The sequence below is a fragment of the Orcinus orca genome, chromosome 8, assembly GCF_937001465.1.
Source record: "Orcinus orca chromosome 8, mOrcOrc1.1, whole genome shotgun sequence".
In the NCBI taxonomy this organism is placed as follows: Eukaryota; Metazoa; Chordata; class Mammalia; order Artiodactyla; family Delphinidae; genus Orcinus; species Orcinus orca.
In genome coordinates this window covers 54,243,214-54,267,022 of record NC_064566.1, presented here as the reverse complement: position 1 = coordinate 54,267,022, position 23,809 = coordinate 54,243,214, and the positions used below count along the sequence as shown (strand labels likewise).

Sequence of the window (23,809 nt, the reverse complement as noted above, 5' to 3'; positions counted from 1 at the left end):
CAATGGTAAACGGGAGTGTTTCCTTAATTTCTCTTTCAAATTTTTCATCATTAGTGAATACGAATTCAAGAGATTTCTGTGCATTAATTTTGTATCCTGCTACTTCAGCAAATTCATTGATTAGCTCTAGTAGTTTGCTGGTAGCATCTTTAGGATTCTCTATGTATAGTATCATGTCATCTGCAAACAGTGACAGCTTTTCTTCTTCTTTTCCGATTTGGATTCCCTTTATTTCTTTTTTTTCTCTGATTGCTGTGGCTAACACTTTCAAAACTATGTTGAATAACAGTCGTGAGAGTGGGCAACCTTGTCTTGTTCCTGATCTTAGAGGAAGTGGTTTCAGTTTTCACCACTGAGAATGATGTTGGCTGTGGGTTTGTCATATATGGCCTTTATTATGTGGAGGTACGTTCCCTCTATGCCTACTTTCTGGAGAGTTTTCATCATAAATGTGTGCTGAATTTTGTTGAAAGCTCTTTCTGCATCTATTCAGATGATCATATGGTTTTTATTCTTCAATTTGTTAATATGGTGTATCACATTGATTGATTTGCATATATTTAAGAATCCTAGCATTCCTGGGATAAACCCCACTTGATCATGGTGTATGATCCTTTTAATGTGCTGTTGGATTCTGTTTGCTAGTATTTTGTTTAGGATTTTTGCATCTATGTTCATCAGTGATATTGGCCTCTAGTTTTTTTTGTGACATCTTTGTCTCATTTTGGTTTCAGGGTGATGGTGGCCTTGTAGAATGAGTTTGGGAGTATTCCTCCCTCTGCTATACTTTGGAAGAGTTTGAGAAGGATAGGTGTTAGCTCTTCTCTAAATGTTTGATAGATTTCGCCTGTGAAGCCATCTGGTCCTGGGCTTTTGTTTGTTGGAAGATTTTTAATCACAGTTTCAATTTCACTGCTTGTGATTGGTCGGTTTATATTTTCTATTTCATCCTGGTTCAGTCTCAGAAGGTTGTGCTTTTTTAAGAATTTGTCCGTTTCTTCCAGGTTGTCCATTTTATTGGCATATAGTCGCTTGTAGTAATCTCTCATGTACTTCTGCAGTGTCAATTGTTACTTCTTTTTCTTCTAATTCTGTTGATTTGAGTCTTCTCCATTTTTCTCTTGATGAGTCTGGCTAATGGTTTATCAATTTTGTTCACCTTCTCAAAGAACCAGCTTTTATAGTTTTATTCATCTTTGCTATTGTGTTCATTTTTTTTCATTTATTTCTGTTCTGATCATTATGATTTCTTTCCTTCTGCTAACTTTGGAGGTTTTTTTTTTTTTCTTTTTTGCGGTACGCGGGCCTCTCACTGCTTGTGGCCTCTCCTGTTGCGGAGTGCAGGCTCCGGATGCGCAGGCTCAGTGGCCATGGCTCACGGGCCCAGCCGCTTTTCTAAGAATTTGTCCGTTTCTTCCAGGTTGTCCATTTTATTGGCATATAGTTGCTTGTAGTAATCTCTCATGTACTTCTGCAGTGTCAGTTGTTACTTCTTTTTCTTCTAATTCTGTTGATTTGAGTCTTCTCCATTTTTCTCTTGATGAGTCTGGCTAATGGTTTATCAATTTTGTTCATCTTCTCAAAGAACAAGCTTTTATAGTTTTATTCATCTTTGCTATTGTGTTCATTTTTTTTCCATTTATTTCTGTTCTGATCATTATGATTTCTTTCCTTCTGCTAACTTTGGAGTTCTTTTTTTTTCTTTCTTTTTTGCGGTACGCGGGCCTCTCACTGCTGTGGGCTCTCCCGTTGCAGAGCGCAGGCTCCGGATGCGCAGGCTCAGCGGCCATGGCTCACGGGCCCAGCCGCTCCGTGGCATGTGGGATCTTCCCGGACCGGGGCATGAACCCGTGTCCCCTGTATCGGCAGGCGGACTCTCAACCACTGCGCCACCAGGGAAGCCCTGTCGATGTATTTTTGATGTATTTGTGGGGAGGAATGTGATCTCCACATCTTACTCCTCCGCCATCTTGAAGGTCCCCTGCAAGGGTTGTATCTTTGGTCATCATAATGGTCTATGCTATCTCTGTGCCAGTTCATCTATTCCCACATTTCTAGTACTACCTATAACCTGACAACTACCAAATCCACATCTTTAGCCCAACCTACTTGTTAAGCCTCAGATATCATTAATGTCAGGCACCTCAACCTCAGCACATTCCAAAGTGAACTTATCTACCCCTACCCCATGACACAAACCTACTCATTATCTTTCCTGCAAAATCTGCTCCTGTTCCAAGTTGCCCGTCTTGGTTAAGGACTTACTACGTACTCTGAGGACCAGGCCATAAACTGAGGAATCATTGTAGACAATTCCTTCTGTTTACTCCATTTCTACCCCTTTCTACTTAGTGGGTCACAAGTACCATGGACTACTTATGACAGTTATTTTACTTCAGTCTGAGTCTCATATCTTGCCTAAGCAAATGCAAAAATCCCTAGGTCTAGGCTCATACTCCTCTAATCCATCATCCATAATCATGTCTTTCTAAAACATGTATCTATTGATGTTTTTCCTCTACTTTAAACCAATTAATGGCTCCATGTTACCTTGAGGATAAAAATCCAAATTTAAACATGGTATATAAGAGTCTTCATAATCTGATATTTGTCTGATTCACTACACTTGTTCACTCCTCACCACTTAACTTTGATCCAGTCATATTAAATCTCTCCCAATTCCACTGGCAGTGATGATTTAATGAGAAAATAAATGTAAAGCACTCAGTAGAGTATCTGGCACATACTAAGCACTTAAAAACGACAGTTCACTATGTGTTCCAAGATTCTAGGCCTGTGGACAACATAATGGTCTATTTAGAAGTGCTTCATAACACTCTTACCCAGGGGCCTGGTGAACTCCTAATCAATTAAAACCCAGCTCAAGTACACCTCTCTGCAGTTTTCTTTGACCCACTCAAGCAATTCATTAATCCTCATTTATCTCATCATCATATAACTGTTTTTTACCTGTATGACTGCAATTATCATCTTTCGATCCAATTCTTTGTTTACATGTTTAAGTTCCCCACTAGAATGCGGTCCTCAAGCATAGTGACTGCTTCTTAGTCATCTTTGTATTTTCTACTGCCTGATATGGTAGATTTGTGATAAAAGCTTGTTGAAATTAGTATCTCTTAATACAAAATGTAATTCACTTGAGGAAAAAAGAGCTAGGGTAGGATCAGAAGTGATTGGCTATCTCAACCTATTTGGAAAAGGTTAACCATTAAAAGAGTCACACTAGGCCCTACGGAGCAGAGCCAATTTCTTTTTTTAACAAATAGGAGGTAATATGTGAATCCATGAAGAAAAGTTAATTGTTTTCCATTGCTAGTAAATATTTGCCTTTTGACTTTTTCCCCTTCTGTAAAAAAAAAAACAAACAGATTTTTTAAAAAGTTGTTTCAACTTTTTGTTGAGAAATAACACCTAAACAGGAAACAAAGGGGCAATATCTATAAGTAAGTTTTGTGTAGAAATATTTCACTATGAACAACATGAAGCAAACATTAGAAGCAAAATGTACCAAACTCCATAAATGGCTAGTTTACTTGCTTAATCTGTTAGAAATAAAATATGACTTACTGTGGTTACTATTAAACTGAACAGAACTAAAGTAAAAAGCAGATGGTAGTTTACAGAGTTCTTTGTCTTGAAACATTCAAACCTTAAAAAGAAAAAAGAGAAAGAAACTTGTTTTAGAATATATAACTAGGAAAACAAATAGAACACTGTTTTACCACTTGTATACTTGCCCCTGGGTCTAGTGATGCCCATCATTTCCTCTCCACCACACACTCATCTTAGAGAACCCACACTGCCTACAGCCTCCAAGAGGCTATGGGGACCAGGAGTAGATGCCTGACTTAAACTGGGCCAGTGAGAGGCTCTCTTCTGAAAATTTGGAGTTTGGGAGCCAGAGACTTAATCAAGTGTAGAGAATCAACATATAAAGCTGTGTGGACACAAGGTCTGATGCTTATATTTGGGCAACTAACTTGAAGTAGATGAGTGAGCAGAGAAGTGATCTGCAGGAAGAGAAAAAGAAAGCAGATACAAAGACTTGAAGCCATGTGGAGAGGAAGGAATAGATAAAACAGGGAGGGAGAGAGAAGTTGCCCTTCCAGTTCTGGTGAGCTGGACTTCCTGCTATGCCATATAATTCCCTCATGTCCTTATAGTAAATAAATCTCTCCTAAATCAACTGGCTTGGGTAGGTTTCCACATCTTGGAACTAATGATCCCTGACTAACGCACACTGTCACAGAAAATATCACTCTATTACAATTGTCTCTTTGCTTATCTGTCTCCCCAACTAGACTGTGAATTTTCTGTGTGCAGGGATAAAACCTTTTTTTCATATACCTAGTCACTAGGAAAGTCTGACACAGGAAACATTCAGTGAATAAGTAAATATGAACATATATTTGGCTATCAGCTAAGTATCCAACCTTTGAACCTATGTTTTGTATAAGCAGCAGGAGAGTTCTCTCAGTTTACTAATTAACAGGAATTGGACCCAACTCCTATTTCCCTATCTGTAAAGAAAGGTGGCTGGAAAGTAATGGCGATCATATATTGAAAAGAATCAGATAACCATCGCATAAAGGATTCAGAGAAGTCTTACTAGCACTAAGACCTTTTTTGTCTTTAAATTCTGTGACTTGATGACTTTGTGTGTGTGCATGTTGTGCTTGATGGTTCTACCATATTGCTTCATTTAATGAGACACATAACCAGACTATTTGAGAGGAATGTTTTTGGAACAAAACATTAACTGAGGTAAGAAAGCAGTCATCTTCTGCTTTCTGCTCTCCCTTTCTTGTAGTACTTGTCTGGGTACTTTTTAAGTATCTGCTCTCAGCTTTGTCTCATGTAGGTACAGGTACATCAGGACATTAGCATATCAGTGCTCGCTGTTACTTTATTTTTCTTTTAATAAATATAGTTTTGACAGAAAAGACAGATCAGTAAACAATGTCAAGGAGAGCAAAGACCTTAGCCTCAGTCTTGAGGACAGCTTTCAGAAAATGGTGCATGGGATTTCCTTGTTTTTGATCTTGTTTTCTAAATGCCCAAATCTGCTTGTCACAGATGCAGACTGTGATAGGCTGATGACTTATTAAGAAGAGTCACCTGAAAATATTTTTCTAGATCTGGGTGGCAAGCTACAGTGCAAGAACCAATTTCTCAATCTAAGCCTGTTTTTGTAAATAAAATTTACTGGAAGACAGTCACACCCATTGGTTTACATATTATCTATGGCTGCTTTCACACTACAACAGCAGAGTTGAAGACTTGCAACAGAGACCACAGGCCCAGAGAGCCTAAAATAATTACTGTCTGGCCCTTTACAGAAGAAGTTTCTGATGAGTTCTTTTAATAATATATTTTTTCAAACTATTTTTATGTATCTTTAGAAGATATTCTTGAGCTAGCAATGATGATCCTGTTGAAAAGAATCAGATAACCATCACATAAGAGGTTCAGAGAAGTCTCAAGAATTAACACTAGAAAACAGAAGGTATATTTTAAAAGTTAAGTTTATTAAACTTGTAGTTCAATTTCCAACTGTGACACTTACTAACCGCATGACCTTAAGCAAGTCACCTAAGCATAAGCTCTGCTTATATTCTTAGATAAAATGGGGACAATACCTATTTATCTTGCACAACTGTGAGAATTTAGAGATGATTTCGTGTGCTGCCCAGCACAATTACAGGTACAAAGTAGAGAAATGTTATTATGGCATAATATATAAAATGTTTACCTAAATTTTTATATATTCATAACTCAAGGAAAGGCCAATTGTGTAAGTTAATCTTACTTAATTTAAGTAAGATTCTATCTAAATTGGCTATAAAGTTTTGAGATCAAACAAGTTCATAAACAATATTATTATAACTTCCCAGAAATTATACTCTACATTGAAATCACAAAAGTTACAATCTTCTACACTGTTACAATCTCCCAGTAATACCACTGGATTAGTTATATTACATAATTCCCTATGAAGCAAACAAGAATTTAAAAATGTATCAAGCATATGAATTTCAAACATAAATACTTACATGCAGTATACAAATATACAACAGCTGTAAATCATTGGGAGTTCATCCAATAGCTGTAAGAAACAAAGGTAACAGGACTTGAATATTGTAGATCTGCAATTATGCGAATCCAAAATAAAACATCAGAATGATTAAGATGGTCACCTCTTATTATCTGATATCTTTTACTAATTCTCATATATTTATCATCATCTAATTTATTCTCAGTGTGTATATTTAGTTTATTGTTTTTGAACAAAGAAGCTTACCCACCCATCTGTCCTAATCTACACACCTAAGTAGGATGCCTGACTCACTGGTCAGCTTGGATCATTCAGTATCATAAACCATGATAACATGCCTCCAGGAAAGAATGATGTCCACCATCTATAGGTGATAGGTCCTATCGGTATTCTTTTGCGTTTTCCCCCCATCCTATAGCACCTAAGATAAATAAAATGTTCAGTCATATACATAAAAAGAGATAGAAATTGTTGGGGAAGTCAGTTAATCTAAGTGATGTCTAAGTATGTCTCTGAAAAATAATAATATTATTAGCAATAATAACAGCTATAGCTATTACATATTAAACTACAAGCTGGACACTAAGTGTCCAGCTACGTGTTGTGATAGGGTATTTCTAATACTTAAACCAATCCTATAGAATTTATTCACTAGATATGCATTTGATGAATTCTTTAATAATATATCTACTATGTGCCAGGCAACATGTTAGGGGCTGAGGATACGATAAAAACAACACATAATCACTGCCCTCAGGGAATTCACAGTCTAGTGAGGTAGAGGGAATGAAAAACATGTGATTAAATACACAGTAAAGATTCCAAAAAAGGGGGCACAAAGAAGCCAGAAAAGGTGGTGGCAGGAAATGAAATGATGGCAGAGAAAGGCATTCTAGGAAGAAGGAAGAGAATTTATGCAAAGTGATATATTCTAGTAAATTATTGGAATGAAAATGACAGCATTTGTGCAAGGTCTTATGATTAAATGTGTCACATTTATTATTTCGTTTAATTTTCACAATTCTAAGGTAGGAACTATTATCTACATTCCAAGATGAGAACACTGAGGCTTACAAGGTTTAAGTAACTTTTTTTTCCCACATCTTTATTGGAGTATAATTGCCTTACAATGTTGTGTTAATTTCTGCTGTACAACAAAGTGAATCAGCTATATGTATACATATATACCCATATTCCCTCCCTCTTGAGCCTCTGAAGATCACATGCTAATATGCAACAGAGCCAGATTTTGAACGGACTCCTCTATATTATGTTGCCTCCAAAACCAATCATTTGAATCACCTTCAAATGTTCAAAAAAACTGGTATAATATCATGACTTACTGCAGGTAAATCTACCACCAGTTTTATGATATACAGAAGATTCCTTTAAAGTTTTGAACCAGGATCTAATGACTTTACACTAAACACCTTTAGATGGGTCTTTTGTGTTGCCACATAAATTAAAAAAATTTTTGTTCCAGTTCTGTGAAAAATGCCACTGGTAATTTTTCTTTTTTTTCTTTTCTTTTTTTTTTTGCGGTACGCGGGTCTCTCACCGTTGTGGCTCCTCCCGTTGTGGATCACAGGCTCCGGACGCGCAGGCTCAGCGGCCATGGCTCACGGGCCCAGCCACTCCGCGGCATGTGGGATCCTCCCGGACCGGGTCACGGACCCGCGTCCCCTGCATCGGCAGGCGGACTCCCAACCACTGCGCCACCAGGGAAGCCCGCCACTGGTAATTTGATAGGGATTGCACTGAATCTATAGATTACCTTGGGTAGTACGGTCATTTCTAACAATATTGTTTCTTCCAATCCAAGAACATGGTATATCTTTCCATCTGTTTGTGTCATCGTTAGTTTCTTTCATCAGCATCTTATAGTTTTTGGAGTACAGGTCTTTTGCCTCCTTAGGTAGGTTTATTCCTAGGTATTTTATTCTTTTTGATGAGATGGTAAATGGGATTGCCTCCTTAATTTCTCTTTTTGATACTTCATTGTTAGTGTATAGATGTGCAACAGATTTCTGTATATTTATTTTGTATCCTTCAACTTTACCAAATTCACTGATGAGCTCTAACAGTTTTCTCATGTTGTTTTAGGATTTTCTATGTATAATATATCATGTCAACTGCAAACAGTCAACATGTGATTTTTGAGGGGACACAATTCAGTCCACAGAAGTGTGGCAGTATGTTTCAAAATATAAATTTTATTATTATTCAAGTATGGTGAAGCCAACAGATCAGGAGATGATTGCCACTGAAAAGGAATTCCCTGGCGGTTAGGACTCCATGCTTCCACTGCTGGGGGCCCAGGTTCGATCCCTGGTCAGGGAACTAAGATCCCGTAAGCCATGTGGCATGGTCAAAACAAATAAACAAGGAAGTAAACAAAATAGGAGGTAAAAATTAAGGGGGAACTTTACCCGTTAAAAAAAAAAAAAAAAAAGTGTGTTATTCACAGTTCCCAAAAGGTGAGGGCACGCTATGCAATGCAGGACAGCATAGGAAAGCACCAGGGTCAGTCAGGAGGCAGAAGGAGCAAGAGGAAAAGTGTGGGCAAGACCCTTTATTGCGGTTTCCTTAAGAAAGGCAAGGCAAGGGAGGGTGAGCAGGTTTAGAACTGGCTACTTTGAATAACTTCAGGGGGCCCTGGGGTATAGGAGCTATCTTTAGTTATCTGGTACCTGGCTCTGGGGTGATTAGAGCAGAGGAATACTGCCTCCTGGAGTGTAAGATGTGGTTTAGAGAATGGGCTCTGGATTGGTTAGTTTGCATATGAAAGGCACAGACCAGGTTGAGTTGTTTGCTATAGCTAAGAACTGGCTATCCCTGGGAGGGGAGGTCTCTTACTAATCAGCGAGGACCCAGATGCTAGAACATCAAGAATACATAAGGGGTAAAACAGGAATAAAGACACAGACCTACTAGAGAATCGACTTGAGGATATGGGGAGGGGAAGGGTAAGCTGTGACAAAGCGAGAGAGTGGCATGGACATATATACACTACCAAACTTAAAATAGATAGCTAGTGGGAAGCAGCCGCATAGCACAAGGAGATCAGCTCGGTGCTTTGTGACCACCTAGAGGGGTGGGAAAGGAAGGGTGGGAGGGAGGGAGACGCAAGAGGGAAGAGATATGGGAACATATGTATAACTGATTCACTTTGTTATAAAGCAGAAACTAACACACCATTGTAAAGCAATTATACTCCAATAAAGATGTAAAAAAAAAAGAATACATAATATAGTTGTTATGAACTGAATGTGCTTGTGTCAGACACAAATTCATATGTTGAAGGTCTAACCTGCAATCTGATGGTATTTGTAGATGGGTCCTTTGGGAGGTATTAGGGTTAGACGAGGTCATGAGGGTAGGGCCCTCACGATGGGATTAATGCCCTTCTAAGAAGAGACACCAGAGAACTTGTGAGAAGGTAGCTGCCTGCAAGCCAGGAAGAGAGCTCTCACCAGACCTGACCATGCTGTTACCCTGATCTCGGACTTCCAGCCACCAAACTGTGAAAAAAATAAATATCTACCGTTTAAGCCACCTACTCTATGGTATTTTGTTATGGCAGCCCGAGATGATCAATAAAGTAGTAAATATTTGGTACCAGATCAGGTACGTGTGGAGAGTGCTCTGAAGGGAAAAAACACGGATGCGGGATGACTAGCTAGGAGGTTACAGAAGTCAGACTAAGCAAAGTTGCTACTTGGATTAAGGTAACAGAATTGGGAATAGACCTCGGTGAACAGACTTGAGAAATATTTAGGAAGTAAAATAAACAGAGATTTGTGATTGATTTGACATAAAGGTGAGGCAGAACAAACTCTCAAGGATGACTCCCAAGTTTCTTGCCTCAACACTTCAGTTGATGGTAAGCATACCGAGATTGTGGAAACAGAGACAATTACAAGAACAATTTTCAACGTGTTGAGTTTGAGGTACCTGTGAGACAGCCAAGTGGAAATGTCAATCAGACAACTAGAAATACAGATCTGTAGCTGAGAAGAAAGGTCTGGACTCCAGATGTTGGCTGCTTTTCTGTTTATTTGTTTAAAGAAACTAAATTGAATTAAGCATATGTTAAAATGGCATGGATTTTAAAATCTGGTTAATATAAATACAAAAGTCTTATTTCAGAACCATAACTAGCAAAATTATGACTGGTAAAAGAACACAGAGTTCTAGAGTGGGGTGGGGTATGTGTTTGAAGATGAGTCTGGAGAGGTAGGCAGAGGCCAGACCACAAAGCCTGTGGTTTAAATTCATGCGCTTGAACTCTGGAAAGTATTAAAGAGGTTTAAAAAGTGACATGCCATCTGAAGAGCAAGGACTGTATTTATGCATCTCATCCCCAACACTCGCACAAAGCTTAGCAAACATTGCTAAAAGAATGAAAACAGGAAGAGTATTTCTATTCCAGCGTGACAAAAGGATAGGGGAGGCAGGGACACCAATTAGGAACCAGTTACAGGAATCTGGGATGGAGATGATGGATTAAGGCAGTGGCAGTGGAGACAGCTAGAGGTAGACGTATTTAAGAGTTATTACAGAAGTTGAAGCAACAGTTATTACAGAAGTTGAATCAAGAGTTTGTAGAGGTGAAAAAAGTAGGAGAAATTAGAGATGAATCATGGGTTTTTGGTTTGGGCTTTGGGTGTAAGCTGGTTTCATTTACTGAGATAGGGAGCAAAGGAGAAAGAAGGGTAGTATTTATAATCAGAACATCTGCTGTTAACATTATAAAGTCTGACTTAGCTTACATTACCTAACATTTATGCTGTTTTCGTTTCTGTATTATAAATAAAGTTATAAGTGGGTTTTATTTTCTAGGATAAATATATTTATTTCTACTTGTGAGAAATACATGAATACATTCTTTTTTTTACTAGCATTTTTTCCTAACATCAAACATATTACATGCTCAGTATAGAATACATAGAAAAACAGAAAGAAAAAACTAAGAAATTACCTTCAATTTTACCCTCCCTGTGATTATCAATAACTGTATATATCAGTTAGTGAAAGCAAAAAAGAATGAGTTGAATGAGTGAACAGATGAAAAGAAAATCTGGGCGAAGTCTCCTAAAAACTTAAAGTTCCTACCACCATCAACGCAAGGTAAAATCCTAAAACAGGTAAAGGCAACGAAAGAATACAAACCAAAATGTGGGTCCTAATCTTGTTCCTAACTTCTAGTCAGATCACTTTCCCTCTCTTGGGCTGTTCTTCCATTTATAAAATTTATAGATTTGGACTAAATTTCAAAAATCTCTCTTAACATTAAAGTTCTATGATTCTAAATTGTTCTTTGGTACCTTTTACCCCTTATGTGAAGGCCGTCTGCTCACTCCTGTTATCTCTACCCCTTCTCTAATGCTGTCCTCAATCTCACTGCCAAATGTATTGCTCTTGGCTGGCTGCCACAAGAATGTGACACATTAATCAAGAGAAAGGAGTTAGTAATAGCTTAAAATGTTACCCTCCACAGGGGCACACATAATTTAACACTACTTACAGGAATGAATCACTAACAATGAATCAATAATGGTGGTTTCAAACATTCTGACTGACTGAAGAAAAAGGAAGGAAACTAACATTTATTAAACACTTATTAATAGATCCTATTAAATAAGGATGTCCTTTCACATATGCCAATCAACTGATCCTCATAATACTCCTACAGGCATATTAGACCCATTAGATGAGAAAACTAAGGCTCAGCAAGATTAAGTGGCATGTCTATGCTCAAATAGCCAGTAAACTGATAGAATAAGAACTGGAGGGGCTTCCCTGGTGGCGCAGTGGTTGACAGTCCGCCTGCCGATGCAGGGGACACGGGTTCGTGCTCCGGTCTGGGAAGATCCCACATGCCGCGGAGTGGCTAGGCCCGTGAGCCATGGCCGCTGAGCCTGTGCGTCTGGAGCCTGTGCTCCACAATGGGAGAGGCCACAACAGTGAGAGGCCCGCATAACGCAAATAAATAAATAAATAACTGGAACCCATGCAGCAGCCACCCAGGAACAATAAATCTGATGAAAATACCATTCAAGCTCCAAATCATTCTGAAGACAGCACTCTTAATATCTGCTTGTGCTCAGTTTAGGCAGGAATAAAAAACAGGCCTCCAATTTCCCTACAGCTACAACAAGCCAAGTTCAGGCTGGTGAAATGGTTCACGGACCACCAGAGGCAGGTAAGTGGCAACACTGCCATTTCTTACTTTGCTTCAGTGATTGTGCGTAACACATGATGGCCTAACACTGTTGAGTCAAATTTATCCTGAAAGGAGACAGGACAGGGAACCTGCAAGAGATATCCATGATCATGTTATGTTTAGATTAAAGAAATGGAGAAGCTATTTAAAGAAATCCTTCGATACTGATGATTCCCCCCTCCTCCTCAATCATTGGGAAAATGGGTCAAGTGTCATTTCTGCCACGTTAGGCAAGCACATAAAACCACCATCGTGTAGACCAAAGGGGGAATGAAATAAGGCATGTGTAAAATTTGTCCATGAAGTTGATAAAGCAGTATGATAATAATGATAAAGCATAGTGTCAAAGATCTCAGGATCAAAGGCCATCTTGTCCATCCAAATGCTATGTTACCTTGGTGACAATCTTGCCAACTATTAAGTTTACATGCAAATCAAAGTGTGTCCCACCTCTGCTCAAAATACAGGTTAAAATAATGGTTCACAGGGGATAAATTCCATGAGGCTTTGATGCGCCTGTGGTTAGTTCCCCAAACCACATCTCCTGCCACTTAGTTCATTGCCTGCCTGCTCAATAATGTAACAAATGTTAGCTATTATTACTGGTAGAACTGTCACCATCATCACCACATCCTCCCACTCCAAGGCTACAACCATAATGTACTACCTGCAGGGCTCTGAGAAGCCAAACGTACTCTCACAACTCTGTGTGTTCTAGTTGGCCTGGCAAATTCCTATTCATCTTTGACAATGCAATTCAAACATGTGTCTGAGTCTTTTGTATGAAACCCCTTTTCTGACCTCCCCGCCCTAATAATCACTTTCTCTTTCCAATCACTGTATTCACTGGCATATTATCTTCATTCCTAGACCACAGATTCCTTGAAAGAAGGATTATATAATCTTTACCTATGCATAACTGTTACCCAGATACCAAAAAAATTTTATTGAACTAATGAAAGTGTTTGTCTAGCCTATGCTTGGGTACCTCCAGGGACAGAGGACTCCAGATCTTCTAAGGCAGGCCTTACTACCTATGGGCTCAGAAAAATTTTCCCCTATGTTGAGCAAGATGTCTCTCAGTCTTTAACCCCACTAGGACCACAAAGAATAAACCTGGTCCTCTTCGACGTGTCAACACTTAAAGACTGATTTGTAAAACATTTATGTTGTGTTATGTGCCAGACCCATGGGATAAGTAGAGGATACGCCAAGGTCAAGCAGAGAGAGTCCCTGCTCCTTGGGAACTCACATTCAGATAGAGAAGTCAGACACATAAATATACATAAAATAACACTGATAAGGGCAAGTAATAGTGATACATGGAGCATGATATGGAAGAACATATGAGGGGTACATATGCCACCCTGGGGCCATGGAAGGCCTCCTAGAAGAGCTGCCACTCTGCCTGAGAGTTTAAAGGACAAACTAGAATGGAGAGAAAGCCTGGTGTGTACAGCTGAGTGGGGGTAACTGAACATGTCTTCTCTTCTTCAAGCTAAACATTCCCAGTTCCTTCCCCTAGTCAGGTATCATGACTAGATTTTTAATTCTTTCACCATTCTGGGGTCTCTCATTTGAATACATAGCCAGGTCAGGCCTTAGACCTGAATGCAATATTCCTGTCATGATCTGATCAGCGCACAGCAGGGGAGTCTATCCGCCCCTCCCCACCGCCCCGCCTCACTCAGATGCCTAGTCTTGCCCGACAGCTTGTCTCAGCACATTGATCCAGCTGTTTCCTCATGTATGGAAGAGACACACACTAACTTCCAGGGTAAACATTTTAGGACTAGTGGACAGCAAGAATGATCCTTGAGATTTTAAAATTTAAGTCTTAGGGCTTCCCTGGTGGCGCAGTGGTTGAGAGTCCGCCTGCCGATGCAGGGGACGCGGGTTCGTGCCCCGGTCCGGGAAGATCCCACATGCCGCGGAGCGGCTGGGCCCGTGAGCCATGGCCGCTGAGCCTGCGCGTCCGGAGCCTGTGCTCCACAACGGGAGAGGCCACAACAGTGAGAGGCCCGCGTACCACAAAACAAAATAAAAATAAAAATAAATAATAATAAAATTTAAGTCTTAGAAAGCATGTGTTAAGGGAATGTCAGAGAATACTGCATGCACAGGATCAGACTAGAAGCTTTGTAAATTTTTCTGGTTATTTGTCACTGTATGAAAACCTCCCCCCCCAAACTCAGCAGCTTAAAATAGCAATATTTACTTTACTCATTAATGTGTGTTTAAAGCAGGGTTGGGAAGGGAAGGCCCATCTCTACTTCACTCACTGTGAGCTGGGATAGCTCAAAGGCTGGGGACTGGAATCGTCTACAGATTCACCCACTCAAAGTTTTGGCAGTTGATGCTGGCTGAAGTCTGGGGATTTCAGTGAGGTGTAGCAAGAATACCTACACGTGACTCTTCCAAGTGGCTTCTTTACAGTATGGTGCTGGGTTCTGAGGGTAAATGTCCCAGGAAGACTAGGCAGAAGCTGTACTGCTTTTTATGACTCAGTCTTGGATGTCATATAGCTTCAGGTCTACTATAGTCACAATCCTGCCCAGATTCAAGGGCAACAAACAAGAGATTCCACCTCTTGAGGAGAGTCAGTGGCACCTTGTAAGGAAAGCAGGTGGGATGGGATATATGGGTGTGAACATCTTTGGAAAATAAAATAATCTTGCCACATAAATAAAACTCAAAACTGAGTTAAATATCCCCAATAATAGGAGGCAGTCTGCTTTAGGATGAAGGGTATTCTGATTGGCTTATTAGTATTACTATTCCTCCAAATAAACTTTGGAGTCTTTTAAAGTCTCCTTTCTTTACAACAAACATAAACATGTACTGTCCTTATCATAAAGGTACTTCTTATTTATTGTAGAAAACTTGCTAAATATAGAAATGCAGAGAGAAAGAAATATAATTGCCTGTAACCCCACAAACCAGGGGTAACTACAATTTAATATTTCAATAGAACTCTTTAGTCATTCACTCGTGTGATTAATTAAATGTCCTTCCTTCCTCCCTTCCATGTATGCTTTTATCGTGCATATGTCAGCACTATTTTATATGCTAAGATAGAGCAGTATTTAAGAGAGGTGAGATACCTGCTCTCAAGTTTACATTCTAGTAGGGGAAAGTGCAAATAAGATAATTTCGAATAGCAATAAGTGCTATGAAAAACATAAAGTAAAAGAAATTCACGGAAGGGACTGCTTTACATAAAATGGTCAGAGGAAGCATGTCTGAATAGATGTCATTTGTATTGAAGAATCAGAAGGGACCAGACATGCAAAAATTTGCGATAAAAGTATTGCAGGCAGAGGAAATAGCAATTACAAAGGGCATGAGGTCTTGTCTGAAGAACAACAAGGCCAGTGTGGCTAGAATGTAGTGAACAATGCAAAGGAATTGTAAACACTGAAGCTGCAGAACTGGAGCCTGACTGGATCACGTAGGCCATGGTAAAGAATCCGGATTTCACTTTAATGCAAATGGATGCCTTGGAGAGTGGTTTTTATCTTTTTAAATTTTATCTATTTTTGGCTGCATTGGGTCTTCGTTGCTGCGGGAGGGCTTTCTCTAGTTATGGCGAGTGGGGGCTACTCTCTGTTGTGGTGCGTGGGCTTCTCCTTGCGGTGGCTTCTCTTGTTGTGGAGCACGGGCTCTAGGCGTGCGGGCTTCAGTAGCTTCAGCACGCAGGCTCAGCAGTTGTGGCTCGCAGGCTCTAGAGCACAGGGTCTGTGGCACACCGGCTTAGTTGCTCTGCGGCATGTGGGATCTTCCTGGACCAGGGAGGGCTCGAACCTGTGTCCCCTGCATTGGCAGGTGGATTCTTATCCACTGCACCACCAGGGAGGTCCCCCTTGGAGAGTTTTAAGCAGGAGAATGACATGACCTGATTTAAAGTTTCAAAGATCATCTTGGCTGATTGCAGAGGCAATGGCTGACTACTGCAGTAGTCAGGAAATGGGATGGTGATGCCTTACACTAAGGTAGGAGTAGTAAAAACAGGGAGAGTAGGCAGATCCAGGTATATTTTAAAAGTAAAACCAGAAGAAGAGATTAAATGTGAGGGATGAGGGAAGGAAAGAAATCAGGGATGAGTCTAGGTTTTTGGCTTCAGCAAATGGGTGGGTGATGGCATCACAGGGGAACACCAGGAAGGAACAGGTATGGGAAAAGAAATAAAGAATTATATATTGCCCATATTAAAGGTTGAGATTTCTATGATATGTCAAACATACAATTGGATATACAAATCTAGAGCTAAAAGGTTAGGTCAGAGCTGAAGATAGATGTTTTGAATCATCAGTATATAGATCACATTCAAAGCCATGAGATTATATAAGATCACCTTGGAGAGAATACAGAGAAGGTAGCCCAGGACAAAAGAGTAGCCAGTGAGGTAAGGAAGAAAGCTAGGGGAATTTCCTTTTCCATAAACAAGGAAAACTGGGAAGCCAAGACAAATGTTTCATGAAGAAAAAAGCAAACAACATGTGGAATGCTACTGAGAGGTCAAATAAGAAGAATATAAAAATGTGTCTATTGGATCTGGCAAGATGAAGGTCACTGTTGACCTTGACAACAGCAGTTTCTGTGAAGTGAAGGGAAGAGATGCCTAACTGGGATGGGAGGGAAAGAGAGGGAGGTGAGTGGAGAGAGAGAGGAGATAATCAAATGGTTCTGATGTGATAAGGAACTGAACAATGACTCAAGAGCTAGGGCTGGACACAAGGTCAATGGCGGAATAATTTTTAAAAGATAGGAACTGTTTGAGCATGTTTGATGCAGATGGCAGTGACTGAATGTAGTGACTTCCTAAAGACTGTGGTAGAGCAAGAGACTGCGGTGGGGTATGTAACTGCAGGAGTGAAGTCTTTGAGTAGGAGGGAGGGGGTAAGTTTAGAGCCCCGGGAAGGGGACACTGGCTTTGACAGGATTTGATACATTTCTTCCATAATAATAGGAGGAAGAAGGAGGTGATAGAAAGATGAGGGAGTTCTTGGCTGATTCTGTCTATATTCTCATGAAATACTGAAGAAGATATCAGCAAGGAGAATGGGGTATGAGGCAAAAGAGATGTAAAAAGAAATCTAAAGAAAGGAACAGGTGTGAGATAATGGTTCTGGGAAGTGAAATTATCCGGGAAATGTAATGGCACTGCCTTGTAGCATTGAGTGCTTATTTGCGATTTCTGTTCAATAATTTAAAAGTGAGATCATTTAACAAAGGGATGTAATTTCTATGAGCAATACTTCGCTACTCAGTTCAGGCACAGAAGAGGCAGATAACTGAGCTGGATGTGGGCTGAATAATACTCAAAAAGCAAGGGGCAAGGGCTTTAAGGATATCTGTATGGGTGGCTAAGAGTTATAATTAATTTGGGGCCATAGGTTGCAAACTTTGTAAAAAGGGGAAAGAAGTGAGGCAAAATGTACTTCCTTCCAGTCTTTTCACTATTATTTATAAAATTGATATCATATTACATAAAGTTTTATGTCTCTATAACATTTTCCCATGTAAATAGTCTTCCAAATATTATTTTAATTTAGATATATCATAGTATATTTAACAATCTCCTTATGTTTTTTTTTTTTTTTGGCCATGCTGCACAGCCTGTGGGATCTTAGTTCCCTGACCAGGGACTGAAGCTGGGCCTCAGCACCAATGGACCGCCAGGGAATTCCCAAACAATCTTCCTATTGTTAAAACATTTAGATCATTTAAAAGTCTTTATCACGTGTAATGCTGTGATAAACATCCTTGTGAAAATCTTTTCTCTGTCTCTGATTACTTTCTTAAGAAGTATTCCTACGAGTGCAATTACTGGGTCAAAGGATATGTATATTGCTTTTCTGTTTAAAAGAAACTATTAAAACAATTCCAACCTACAGAAAAGTTAGAAGCACAATACAAATAATTTTCTTCTCCCTGAACCATATGAGTAAACTGCTGACATGAGGTTCCATTACTCCAAAGTACTTTAGTGTGTGTTTCCTTCAAGGATATTCACTCATTATATGCCTTGACCAAATGGGATTTATCACAGGAATGCAAGGTTGGTTCAACGTATGAAAATAAATCAACATACCAGACCTTACTAATATAATAAAGAAGAAAACCCACATGATCATCCCGAGATGCAGAAAAAACATTTAAAAATTCCAACACATTTTCTTGATAAAAACACTCAACAAACTAGGTAGGAATAGAAGGGAACTTCCTCAGCCTAAAAAGGACATCTACATAAAGCTCCAGCTAACATTATAATTAATGGTGAAAAACTGAAAGCTTTCTTCCTAAGATCAGGAACAAAACAAGGATGTCTGCTCTCTCAACTTCTATTCAACAGTGTCCAGAATATAAATGAATGTATATGCAAAACAGAAACAGACTCACAAATATAGAAAACAAACTTGTGGTTACCAAAGAGGAGAGGAAGAGGGCTGGGACAAATCAGGGTATGGAATTAACAAACTACTATATATAAAATAGATAAGCAGCAAGGATATATTGCATAGCACAGGGAATTATAGCCATTATCTTGTAATAACTTATAATGGAGTATAATCTGCAAAAATACTGAATCATTATGCTGTATACCTGAAACTAAAATAATAATGTAAATCAACTATATTTCAATTAAAAAAAAACCACTGTGCTAGAAGTTCTAGTCAGGGCAGTTAGGCAAGAAAAATAAGCATAAGGCATCCAATTGCTAAGGAAGAGGTAAAACTATATCTATTTGCATATGACATGATCTTTTACACACAAAAAACCCTAACAAATCTATATACACATACACATAAAACTGTAAGAGGTAAAAAACAAGTTCAGCAAGGATACAAGAGCAATATGCAAAAATCATTGGTATTTCTATACAACAGGCATGAGAAATCAGAAAGTGAAATTAAGAAAACAATTTCATCTACAATAGCATCAAAAAGAATACTTATAAATAACAAAAGAAGTCAAAACTATAAGACATCACTGAAAGGAATTAAAAAGACTTAAATAAGTGGGAAGACATCCTGTGTTCATAGATTGGAGGACTTAATATTAAGATGGCAACACTCTCCAAAGTATGGATTCAATGCAATCCCTTTCAAAATCCCAGCTAACTTTTTGCAGAAATTGATAAGCTGATCCTAAAATTCATAAGGAAATTCAAGGGACCCAGAATAGATTAAACAGTTTTTAAAACAAAGAATAAATTTGGAGGATTCACAGCTCCCAATTTCAAAACTTACTACAAATCTACAGTAATCAAGGTACATATAGGTCAATGAAATAGAACTGAGAGTTGAATTGAGCGTCAAGAAATAAACTCATACATTTATAATTGATTGATTTTCGACAGGGGTGCCAAGACAATTCAAAGAGGAAAGAACAGTTTTTTCAACAAATTGACTTGTGACAACTGGATACCCACATGCAAAAGAATAAAGCTAGACCTGTACCTCACACCACATACAAAAATTAATTAAAAATGGACCAAAGACCTAAATGTAAGAGCTAAAACTATAAAGCTAACTTCTAAGTATGTTAGAAAAAAACACAGGTATAAATCTTCATAACCGTGGATTAGGCAATGGTTCCTTAGATACAACATCAAAAGCAAAAGCAACCAAAGAAAAAATAGATAAAATGAACTTCAGCAAAATTGAAAACTTTTTTTTGCTTCAAAGGATGCTATTAAGAAAGCGAAAAAACAGCCCACAGAATGAAAGAAAATATTAGAAAACCATACATTTGATAAGGGTCTAGTATTCACAATATATATAGAACTCTTACCATGTAATGACAAAAAGGCAAATAACCCAATTTTAAAATAGGCAAAAGGATATGAATAGACATTTCTCCTAAGAAGGTAAACAAATGGTCAATATACACATGAAAAGATGCTTAAGATCACTTATTATTAGGGAAATGCAGGACAAAACCACAATGAGATACCACATCACACCCACTAGGATGGCTATAATCAAAGGGACGGACAATAACAAGTATTGGCAAGGATATGGAGAATTGCCAGCAGGAATGTAAAATGGTGTAGTCGCTTAGAAAAACAGTCTAGCAGCTCCTCCAAAGGTTAAACATAGAGTTACCCTTTGACTTAGAAATTCCACTCCTAAGTATATACCTAAGAGAACTGAAAACGTACATCTACACAAAAACTTGTGTATGAATGTTGATGGCAGCATTATATATAAAGGCCAAAAACTCATAAACAACCCAAATATCCAGTAATAAATAAATGGATAAACAAAATGTGCTGTATCCAAACAATGGAATAGTTCAGCCTAATTGAACCAAAAGGCCACATATCGTATGATCCATTGCTATGAAATGTCCAGAATAGGCAAATCCATGGAGAAAGAGTAGATTAGTGGTTGTCAAGGTGGAGGGATTAATGGGGAGTGACTGCTAATGGGAATGGGATTTCTCTTTGGAGTGATGAAAATATTCTGGAATTAGAGAGTGGTGATGGGTTCCATAATTCTGTGAGTATACTTAAAACAACCTGTATACTTTAAAAGGGTATATTTTATGATATGTGAATTACATCTTTAAAAGAAGATATTCACCTACATATTCACAATACTACCAACAAAATGAGGAAATTAACATTGATTTATTACTATCATGTAATCCTCAGACCCCATTTAAGTTTTTCTAAGGGTCACAATAATATCGTAAGTATAAGCATACACACATACACATACACACACATACCACACACACACAGGATCCAGCCCAGAATTACATAGTGTATTTACTTCTCATATCTTTTTAGTCTCCTTCAATCTTGAACAGTTCCTCAATCTTTTAATTTTATGACCATGGATACTTTTGAAGACTACATGCCAGTTGTTTTGTAGAATGTCACTCAATTTGATTTTGCCTGATATTTCCGTATGACTAGATTCAGATTATGCATCTTTGGCAAGAATACCAGAGAAGTGATGCTATGTTTTTGCCACTGCATCCTCCGGTGGCATACAATTTTGATTTGTCCCATTATGAAGATACTCATTCTGATTGCTTGATTAAGGTGGTGTCTGCTAGTCTCCTCCACTGTAACGTTACCCTTTTACCCTTTATAATTATTTTGTAATAATGTACTTTGAAACAATGTAAATTCAACATCAAACTTTTAATCTATCCACTTATTCATAATCACTTACTGTTTCATTTATTATATCATGTATTATTTTAGTTTGGACTCATGATTTCCCATTTTATTCAGTGGGTTGTGTCTTCAATGGATTTAATAACTTATAATCTGTTACTATCATTGCTTATTTTGATGCTCAAATTGTCTCAAATTTGAGAGAAGCCCTTCAAGTTGCCTTCAGTGTCCTTTTGACATCTTCCCATCATTCTTTTTTGGTTTTTTTTTTTGCGGTACGCGGATCTCTCACAGCTGTGGCCTCTCCCATTGCAGAGCACAGGCTCCGGACGTGCAGGCTCAGCGGCCATGGCTCACGGGCCCAGCCGCTCCGCGGCATGTGGGATCCTCCCGGACCGGGTCACGAACCCGTGTCCCCTGCATCGGCAGGCGGACCCTCAACCACCGCGCCACCAGGGAAGCCCTCCCATCATTCTTTTATCATTTCCATTCCTTCTGGCACAAAAAGATGGTTCAGGCTCATATTGTCCTTTTTTTCTGCCCCAACGCTCAGAATCCAGCCAGATTCCTTTTAATGACGAACGATCTGGATGATAGGTATGCTCTTTGGTATTGGGGTTCCCGGCTCCTAAGTCCTCTCATGGACAGAGTCAGAGAATAGCATGGATGTGTGTGTGTGTGTGTATGTGTGCATAGAGAAATCTGCATGCATGCATGTGTGTGTGTGTGTGTGTGTGTGTATGTGGTGTGTGTATATCATTTGTAAACTGAGAATGATTTTGGTCAAATCTACTAGACTCTTTCAGCTCTAGTACTAGAATTTATAAAACATGAGTAATAACTATCTAAGACAGTATATATGGAAGCATTCAATGATTGCTAGAGCTGGACAAATTCTAGTTATTTTTTAGTAGGATAAAATGCAAAGCCTTATTTTCAGGGTTATTATTTAGCTGTTGCTCACTGGTATCACCATTCTGATTGCTGGTATTCTTGCCATACAGTTAAAAATTTTTGAATATCATTCCTGTCATTTCTTCAAACACATTCCAGCTTTATCACTGTTCTAGCTTTATCACTGTTGTCAGATACACCACCATTGTAATGACTCCCTGCTTCTGTTTATGTCATAATGCAAGTGCAGTATGTCATTTCACCTTTCACTACCTAAAAAGTTTCAACTAAATTCTTTCAGATTCTGTTTAAATGTCTTTAACGATTATAGATTCTTCTAAGCTCCACTGTGTTGCCATAGCGTATTTGTACTTCTTTAAAAATAATTCCCAGGGCTTCCCTGGTGGCGCAGTGGTTGAGAGTCCGCCTGCCAAAGCAGGGAACACGGGTTCGTGCCCTGGTCCGGGAAGATCAATCCCACATGCCGCGGAGCGGCTGGGCCCGTGAGCCACGGCCGCTGAACCTGCGCATCCGGAGCCTGTGCTCCGCAACGGGAGAGACCACAACAGTGAGAGGCCCGCGTACCGCAAAAAATAAATAAATAAATAAATAATTTCCATATTATATCACTGTTTATAAGTCTTCTTTCCCAGCCAGAGAGTGTAAGAAATGTGTTCTATGCTCGATTAAGTCAGACCAGTGTCTTATTCATTTGTGTATTCTCCATGTCAAGCATGGCATGCACAAGAAACATGACACCTTATTATAAATATGTTGAATAGTAAAATCAATTCTAAGAATTAATTCTTACATTTTAATGTAGCTGTAATTAATAATTCCTAGACTACTGTATAAACAGATCCTTCCAGAAGAGCGCTATCCAACACAGTAGGCACTAGCCTTATGTGGCTATTGAGCACTTGAAATAAACCTAATCCTAACTGAGATACACTGCAAGTGTGAAACATACACCCAGTTTCAGGCTGTGAAACATTTCATTAATAAATTTTTATACTGATTACATGTTGAAGTAACACTTTGGATATACTGTGTTAAATAAAATATGTTATTAAAATTAATTTCACCTATTTCTTCTTAATGTGGCTTTTTAAGATGTGGCTACTGGAGATTTTTAATTATATACGTCGTTCACATTATATTTCTACTGGACAGTGCTATTCTAGGAGTTTCTGGGCTAGTGATGGGGAACAAAGAGGTTAAAAGATTGAGGACTAGCTATATGGCCCCCTTAGAGCAAAGACAGTAAATAAAAATCCTTGCATAGCTCTAAAACCTTGCTATTAAAGGGACCAGACCATTCAAGTGGATGCCACAAGAGAGACATAAGGGGATGTAGGCAGCCAAGAATAAGAATACATTACTTTGGTGAACTGATTTTATCTTCTTAAGATGTCTCCATGAGACTCTCCTTTCTAATCCTACTCTAAAGTCATACATGCCTGCACAGACGTGGTCA

The 23,809-nt window shown here is 38.8% G+C and overlaps 1 protein-coding gene across 4 annotated transcripts in view; it reads right to left on the bottom strand.

Annotated features, from left to right (window-relative positions):
- The window catches only part of ACER3 (alkaline ceramidase 3), a 180,544-nt gene that overhangs the window by 63,269 nt on the left and 93,466 nt on the right, over positions 1-23,809 (bottom strand). For 3 of the 4 annotated variants that reach the window (XM_049713619.1, XM_004279821.4, XM_049713620.1), the window contains 2 exons: positions 6,075-6,127; positions 3,589-3,670 (listed from right to left, as the gene is read on the bottom strand). In XM_049713619.1, the coding sequence (XP_049569576.1) occupies positions 3,589-3,670; positions 6,075-6,127 (135 nt within the window). Of the gene's footprint in view, positions 1-3,588; positions 3,671-6,074; positions 6,128-10,030; positions 10,148-23,809 lie in introns of those variants that run through there. The other variant, XM_033405783.1, reaches the window with a different exon arrangement.